The following is an 8,334-nucleotide window of genomic DNA, read 5'->3' on the forward strand; positions in this document are numbered from 1 at the left end:
CTTAGTTGGGACTGATTTCCTTATTAGATTACAATTATGGCATTAACAAATAAACCAGAAAATACTTTTCAGCCTTGTTTCCTGTCTACACAGTGGAAGTCCTAGATACTGCTTAAGTGGAAGAGAAAGTGTGGCAATGTTTTGCTGAAATGTTTATTTTTGATGATGTGCAGTATTTACATATTCCTGGGAGATTGAGTTAAGACCCATTCACTTTGGGCATCATGCAATTTCTTCAGCCAGATATTCTGCACTACACAAACTCAGCCCTTGCACAAACCAGCAGTCTTACTGAGTATCAGCATCCAAAGCAGGAAGGCCCACAGACCTGTAACGAGTGGCGTGCTCTGTCTCAACGTCCTCCAGATGAAATTCTGCCCAGGGGTCAGGCATGTGCTTGGCCTTCTCAATAGCATGCTTCCAGGTTTCCTGATGAAGTTACAGATTGGCACCTTATTTATAATCAGCAGCAGCTCACAAAACCAGCACTTTCTAGAGCACATCAGGATCCCAATGCTATGGAGATGTGCAACCACACAAGCCCCCAAAGCACTGCTCAGAGCAGGGACCAAGTAGTACCAAAGACAACTCTGACATTTTAATAACTTCAATTATAATAAAACCCAGCTCAGATATATCAAGCAAAGATTTCAGTTCAATTCGCACCACTGTAAAGTTACTGAGAACAGAACCTGGCACAGTATATACCAGATACAATTTACAAAACCTGTGGCAATTTGCAGATATCTCTAACATGCTCTGCAAATGGCAATAAGGCACACCCAGATGATATTAATTCACTTTTTCTGTTTTGATTTTTAGCTTTTCATATGTAGCAGCATATGCTGGTTTTGCATGCAATAGAGTAAGTATAAAAAAGTCCATTGAAGATAAAATCAATATGGATAAAATAAGAAATTCTGTGAACCTCAGGGTCCCAGACTGTGCTCAGTATGAGAAAGAAGAAATTAGAATGTTGTAAAAATTGATTATTATAACAATTCCAGACAAGTAGCTATTTCAATGTTCACCAAGTCAAGAGTAAAATATCACAGCAGTTTTCTGGAGTACAGTCTCTCTCTACCAGCCAATTTGTATGCTTTACTCTTAACATTTTGTTCTCCCTCTCTTATATTGTATATTTCCAAGAAAACTGGAGATATGATCCTGTGATGTGCCAAATGCCTTCTGCAAAGTGAGCAGGAGAAAAAGCACTCTGCACCCTGCCAATAAAGTATTGAGCTCTGAGATATTATTACTGCCTCTCTGACTGAACTCCAAGTGTGCAGAAACAGTAACTTTTAAAATGTTGTGATTGTTTTTTTATCTTCAGGAATTAAAATCAGTCCTTTTTTATACAAAAAATACACTTAAAATTTGTGTCAGGAATGGCATCAAGGAAGTTTTTGAAGCAGCTAAGCTTTAAATGTTCGTGTTTATTTTGAATTTCAGCTTTAACCATGCATACCTTGCAAACAATTTAAATGCACCCCTTTCTGACAATAACAGAAAATGAAAACAACACTACATTAAAGAAAATTACTTTAAAGGACTTGTTGAGAAAGATTTTCTACATGTTTCATAAGAAAATGAAGTTGCCTCAGGTCATGCAATGACAGCTCATATGGACCTGAGAATTTGCATACTTAAATACCTATGAGAGAAATAAGGAGAGACAGCAACAAGAACTGCTTGGTTAATCAGCTGTATCAAATCGTTCTTGGGTAGATTCCCTCTCCAAAAGGTGATTTGTGTTCATTTTAGATGATAATTTAAATAAGTTAATTACTCGTGCTTGATCTCTGGAGGTGCTTTGTACAAAAGTTCTATCCTAATCTTCAAACAAACACTAGTTGGATTTCATGGAAATGGTGCTAACAGTGCAATTTTTCTCCTGCTGGAGGCATATGGCTGCCATACAGTGAAATTTCAGGGTAGAGAACACACAATGGGTATTATTCCATTTAACAGGTACCTCTTCTAGTTTTGACTTGATGACTCTTATGGGCTGAGGCAATCAGTCCTCCCAAACAATAAAATAATGAACAAAAAAAAGCCATAAAAGGAAAAAAAAACCCAACAAAACCAAACCAAAAAATCATAATGCATCTATTAGATATGGTGTTGACATTTGCTTTTGAACCTACCCGACCATGGTCAACCACAGAGCCATGCTTAGAACGATGTTGTGTGTCATTCTAAAGGATCCATGAGAGACATGAAAGTAGGAAAATACATGTGATAAGACAAATGATTGACAAAGAGTCTTGGTTCTCTTTGTTAGTAAAAAAAACCCAAAAAAATTCCAGTTAAAAGCCATTCTTCAATTCATATTCCCAATTTAAGTTCCTTCTTAGAACACCTGTGAAGAAACCTATTGAGGTAAGTTGGTAATTTTTTAAATTGGAAAGTATTTATTAAAAGGGTATTGCCTATTAACTAGCTAATTAAACATTGCTGAGTCCTGTTTAAAGCAGAGAGTTAACTTCTCTGACTCTGCCTTTCATTATCAGTGGCACACACTGCCTTGCTTTAGCTTTGAGGTCTGACAGGCAGGCTCTGCTAGGCCAGGCTGTGGGTTTAGGATGCCATCAGCCCTGCCTGTCTGCTTCATTGTGCTGGAAATCACCAGTCCTGCAGCTTAAACAGGAGATGGACACTGCCTTGCTCCACATCTCAACACAAAGCAATTAATCTGTGATAGAACCTACAATTCCAAACTAGACATTGTAGAGACCAAAACATGGGTACAAACATTCTGCAGAAGCAAAATGACAGCTTAGGAAGAAGGAAATAATTGCAATTTCTCAAGTCCTTATCAGTTTTATCTCAGACTACATGACTCAGAAATTGCACTGCAGACCCAGAGGCCAGTGTTTAGTACATGTTAAAATGTACACACAAGTGAAGACTAAGCTCCCTATCAGGTCTTAACTTGCTTAGTTTAGCATACACCAACATCTGTCCTATTTCTATACTAAGCTTTTGCTCCTCACCTTCCTGAGGTATATGTACCTTCTAATGCTTCTATGAACTAGCTTTGGCAAAAATGTTCCTGCAGACAAGCCAGCTTCACTTTCAATGTGTTACCCACTGTGTTATCTGACTGAAATAACCCCCAGTATTTTTTCACAATTAAAGCATGCATTAGGCATAACCGAGATTTTAGAGTATCTATTAAAGAAATGTTAATATCTGTAATAAGAAATGTGTTAATAAAACACATTAAATATAGGAAAATCTAAGAGACATGCCGGTTTAGCATGTAAACACAAATAACAAAACACAAACTGTGTTTATTTAGGATATGTAAGTTACAGAGTGGATGTCACTTGAGGCTCCGTTGCCTGGCCTGATCTGTGTGAAGGGAGCTGAGTGAAAAAGGACACACTGCCAAGGAAGCACCAGCTACAGCCCCTCTCACCTCCCTGCAATGCTGTAGCTGCTGTTCATCCCAAAAAGTCAGATACTGCTTGTGTACACTGTCAGGAGCTACTGCCAGGGTGATGCCTCATGCCCAAGCATGACAGTCAACATTTCAAAAGCTCCCTAAGAAGGAGCTATAAGATAAAAACTTACCCTTACAATTTTATAATTTACAATTTTATTTGTCCAACTCAAAATATCACAGACTAGCAAAATTCATAATAGATTATCTTCTGACAGGCCCCAATTTTTCTTACACCAATTGTATTATCTTTTGAATCTCCCAATCAACATACTACATTGTAAATGGTTTGATCCTAATGGCAGTGAATTTTCTCCTGGACTGAGTGGAGGAAGATCCCCCCCACTGAACTGAAAGGGACAGTAAGCAATTCCCTGGCAGTGTCAGACTATTGGCTTAATGGAATTAACTGCAGGTCTGGAAAAAAAAGAAGAATATCTTAATTGAAAAGAGTTAGTTACAAGAGATGAAGCAGCTAGAAAATGTCTCATGCCAACTAAGTAAAACCAAAACCTTAATGAAGACTGGAGCCAATACTCACCTTAAAGCTAAAGCTTCTGGGAGAAGAGCTTGAACTGTACTGCTCAGTTTTTGCTAAGCTGCTGTAATAATTATCTACTTTGGTATTGGCAGACTTGTTAGAAACTGGATCATCAGTTATCGGACAGATAAAATAATTGTCTTCATCATCACTATCAGCATCAAGATAATTCCCAGAGTCCACTGCAGTTGTTCTGGCATTATCAATCCCTTCCATACGAAAAATCAGGTCCTCGTCTGCCATGTTTGCAGGAGGTTGGTTTAACTCCTGCCAGGACTGGAACACCCTCTACTCCAATGCACATGCAAACGGGGGAGAAGCTGGGTGAGAGAGGACAAAAGGAAAAGGTTGTTATTAAAAGAACAAATAATGCATGACACTGATGCCAGCACACTGGCAGAAAATAAATATATTTGCATCTGGTTCTGTAAAAAATAATCCTCAAGTACCTACATGTAGTTTTGAACACCTCTGCTAGAGCTGCTGAAAAGCAGCATTCTGGTTTTAAACTGCTACAGGACAGAGAAGATAGGAGCTTAGTATCCTTGGTTATCTCCTCCTCCAAATGTCTTTATTCTTCCTTATATGAAATGCCGAGTTTCACACCACTAGTCTTAGAAACTTGAGACAGTCTTACCTCAATCACCACGCCAAATTTTCAAATCTTTTCAGGACAAGTCTTCTCAAGGATATTTGCACAAATTATCAGTCAAATGAATTAGACAGTAAAGAAAAAATTTCCACCATCCACAAGACTTAAGTTGGCTTTTAGCTTACACACAGCCAATGGCCCACAGGCTGCTGAAAGTGTAGCATACTGCAGAAGAGTTAGGGGGAGGAATGACTAAAGCCCTTGGAAGAGGTGGAAGTTTACACAGATACTCTGGAAATACTGGCATGTACAAAATAGAGGATTAGTGAGAATACTCAAAATTTGGCCACGATGCTTGCTGAGCAACGGGATTTAATTTAAAACAGACACTTCTAAGTGTCACATTGTTTAATTCTTCACCCACCCAGCAAAATCAGGGATTTTCACGCAGCTACTTTAATAAAACAACCATACACCAAGGTTTTCAGTTTTGCTTTACAGTTATTCCTCAGCCCTTTGCATTTTCAGTTTTCTTTCTGCATGAAACAGGAAGATGAATAGACTCCTACACAAGTATTCATAGCTGCTGACCTCACTCTCCAGTTACTGAGAAAGTGGTCACCACAGAAACAGTGCCTTAACATGAGGCAGCGTCCACCAGCAGCATTATCTCGCTGGTTACTGCTCTTCTGATGGGGGCAGCATTCCCACACTTCAGGCAGCAACACAGCAACTCCAGCACTCCATGAGGCAGCAGCTGCTCTGGAACACCACTGCTGGAGGAGGTCTCAGCCAGCTCACCTCACCTCACTCTGCACTGGAGCAGCTCTGGAGGGCTCACCTGCTCCTCCAGCAAAGACCATGGGGAGCTGCCGATTCTGGGAAGGGGCAGTAGCACACACCTCGTGGGGGAAGGTGACACTGCACACACACAGCTGGTGGGGGAAGGCGACACTGTACACACACCTGGAAGGTGTCACTGCACACACACCTGGCGGGGGAAGGTGTCCTCAGCTGCCTCTGCCGTTTTCACTGTGATGGTCTCACCAGTGTGCACTGAGTGCTGGAGAACGCCTTCTGCCTGTCACACACAGCCAGCAGCTGTCACAGATGCCTCAAGGACGTGACTAATCCAGGACATACCAGAGCACTGGACAGCCCCATTACACCCTGTGCTGTCCTGCACTCCCTTCTGCTCCTGCTGTCACACACATCAGCAGATCCATGGGGCTCAGGACAGTTTGAGAAGCAGCAGCAATGCAGGAATGTGGGTTTGTGCAGCAGTGACTGCAAACATTCTGATTTCTGACTTGTGTGAATGACATATCACCACACAAATCAGTTTCTATTTAAAGCTAATGGTGTTTATGAAAGTCTCTTGGTTTTTCTTGGAACCATAGTTCTTGTAAAGTACTTGTGATGTTTACTTTGGGAGTGTTTGTACCAATAATCATACTCACATAAAATGCTCTTTAAAACAGAATTCAATAATCACATTTTGAACTATACAAACACTGCTCTAAAGCTCAAAGTTTGCTTGACAAAAAGCCTTATAAAAAGCCTGAGCTTCATCCCAAGAGTTATATTCTGTGTTTTTGCATTATAGCACAGAAGTTGTACTATATGGGAATTTCTGTTACTACTGCTGTTGTGTTTTGATCATTTAATCTTTAATATCCATTACAGAAGCGTTCCTAAGGCTAAGCAACAAGGAGGGTGAGACTGCACTAAACCAAGCCTGCCAGCCTGCATTATCACACACAACCTATAATTTTAACTACCCACTCCAACTCACTTTGAAAATTTATTCCATTTTTCATCAACCTTGTACTATGTGATTCAAAATGCAGATAATTTAAAATACAGTTCTTAATCTGCTCTAGTCTGTATTTATTTTGTTTTTCCAATGCCTGTTTTAAGTATTTTTCCTTCTCTTGCCTTTATAACCAGGAGCCACGCAGCCAGGAGGGGCAGGTGAGTGGCAAGGACAACATGCAAATATGTGAACACAGATAAACAGCAGGGAAAATTCACATCACAGGGTTGTTGAAGCGTGACTTATTTCTTGTGGGTGTCTGTTGCTACAAAGCACTGCTGGGTTTAGTGAGACTCTTGGCCGAGGTTCTATAGTGGCCTCAGCATCTAAAAACCTGTCTTAATTCATCCCAAAGAGCTCAGTGACAGAAATACTACAGTCAGCAAAAGAGGGGACAACTGGAGCATCTCCATTTCCTTCTAATTCACTGCTTCAGCTCAGACAGAGCACCTGCAACTCCTTAACACAGGACAGGGGGGCAGGAACTGCTCTGTAACAGAAGTCCCAGTTTGTCTTGTGGAGAAGCATTAAAGCAAGCATGACCCAGCTCTCCCTGGTATAATACTAAATCCCTTTTGGTTTAATACCATATCAGTTAAAGCCATTTAACAGGATACCTGTAAGAGTAACAAACAAGTTTTTTCTTAAAAGAGAGAACTCACCTTTCAGATTAACATTATTTTAAACTCCAGATACAAAATTTAACCTAAGCAACTATACAGACTATGCACCTTAAAAAGTATTACCATCATTATGAGCTACAGACCCAAAGCTACATAAACTTGTCCAAAACAATCCTACTAGCTATGTTAATGTCCTGTTGCATATTGAAGAATTATGTGCTTTCACCCAATTGACCGCTGCAAAGTAAATGTCTATTCTCATCTGCACCACACACTGCAAGAAAACAGGTTCAGTGAGTCCAGGTAAGAGCTGTGACAAAAAAACAAGATAAGAAAACCCAGAGATATCTCAACTTGCTGTCCATCTTTGAAAACCTTGTCTTACCAAAGACAGATTTCTAATGAGAAGCCTTCAACACAGGTCCCTTCCAGAGCATCACTACTGCAAACACCATGGCACAAATCCCATTCACTTTGCCTGCAAGCACAGCTGGGTAATAATTTTATTAGCCTGAGTGTTAGAGAGCAACAATGCAAAATTCACGAAGCAAAGGGTGAGTTCAACTGCACCAGCTCAGAATACGAAGCATTTGAGACAAAACCCCGGGCAAGCAAACACAGCACGGCTTCAAACACACCAATGGCTTTTAGAGCTGCAGGCAGTGAGGCACAAGAACAGCCCTTCCCGGTGAAATCCACCCGGCTGCCAAAGAGCAAATAAACACTACGCTAACAGCATCCAAAACACGGGGGTTGAAAACGACACAGAAGGAACTTCCAAGACAACTTTAAAATATCCTTCCACTGCCATTAACAGACCTGTCATTTCAACTGGCTTTAAATACTCTGCACAATTAGCTATCGCTGACTTTTTGCAGGCATTTGCTCAGCACCTCACGTTGTTAATTAACTCCATGCTTTATGCGCATTGAGGTATTTGAAGAATTCTCCGAACACGAACCGTCCTGGAGCCGTCCCAGGCTGTCAGGGCGGACTCAGCCCCGCACACAGCAGCTGTTCCACGGTCACAGACAGCACCTGGCACTTTTAAACAGCCTAAGCACCAAATTACGCGCACTGTCGTGGAAAATAAATGGACGAAATGCCAAGCTTCAGGTGGGAGCGCAGCACTGCCGCCCAATGCCACAAATCAGGTTATTTTTGGGCCCGTGCAGAAGCTTGCCCGCCGGCCTTTCGCAGGCTCTGACCACCCCAGCGTCATTTTCCGCAATTAAAAACGCCCTTCCCGCGCTTCCCGCCGCGGGCGGCGCTGAGGCAGCTCCCCACCGCCGCCGGGCCCGGCCCCGCCCCCCG

General features: G+C 41.4%; 1 protein-coding gene across 3 annotated transcripts in view; it reads right to left on the reverse strand.

Moving 5' to 3' along the window:
- EEF2K (eukaryotic elongation factor 2 kinase) overlaps positions 1–4,304 on the reverse strand; it is a 22,642-nt gene extending 18,338 nt beyond the window's left edge. For 2 of the 3 annotated variants that reach the window (XM_031056548.1, XM_014306810.2), the window contains exons 1-3: positions 3,990–4,304; positions 2,148–2,198; positions 329–429 (exon numbers count right to left, since the gene is read on the reverse strand). In XM_031056548.1, coding sequence (XP_030912408.1) covers positions 329–429; positions 2,148–2,198; positions 3,990–4,232 — 395 coding nt within the window. In that variant the 5' untranslated portion in view covers positions 4,233–4,304. The remainder of the gene's footprint in view (positions 1–328; positions 430–2,147; positions 2,199–3,989) is intronic. The other variant, XM_005420383.2, reaches the window with a different exon arrangement.
- Positions 4,305–8,334: the final 4,030 nt, after the last annotated feature.

The sequence above is a fragment of the Geospiza fortis genome, unplaced genomic scaffold (assembly GCF_000277835.1).
Source record: "Geospiza fortis unplaced genomic scaffold, GeoFor_1.0 scaffold237, whole genome shotgun sequence".
Taxonomy (NCBI): domain Eukaryota; kingdom Metazoa; phylum Chordata; class Aves; order Passeriformes; family Thraupidae; genus Geospiza; species Geospiza fortis.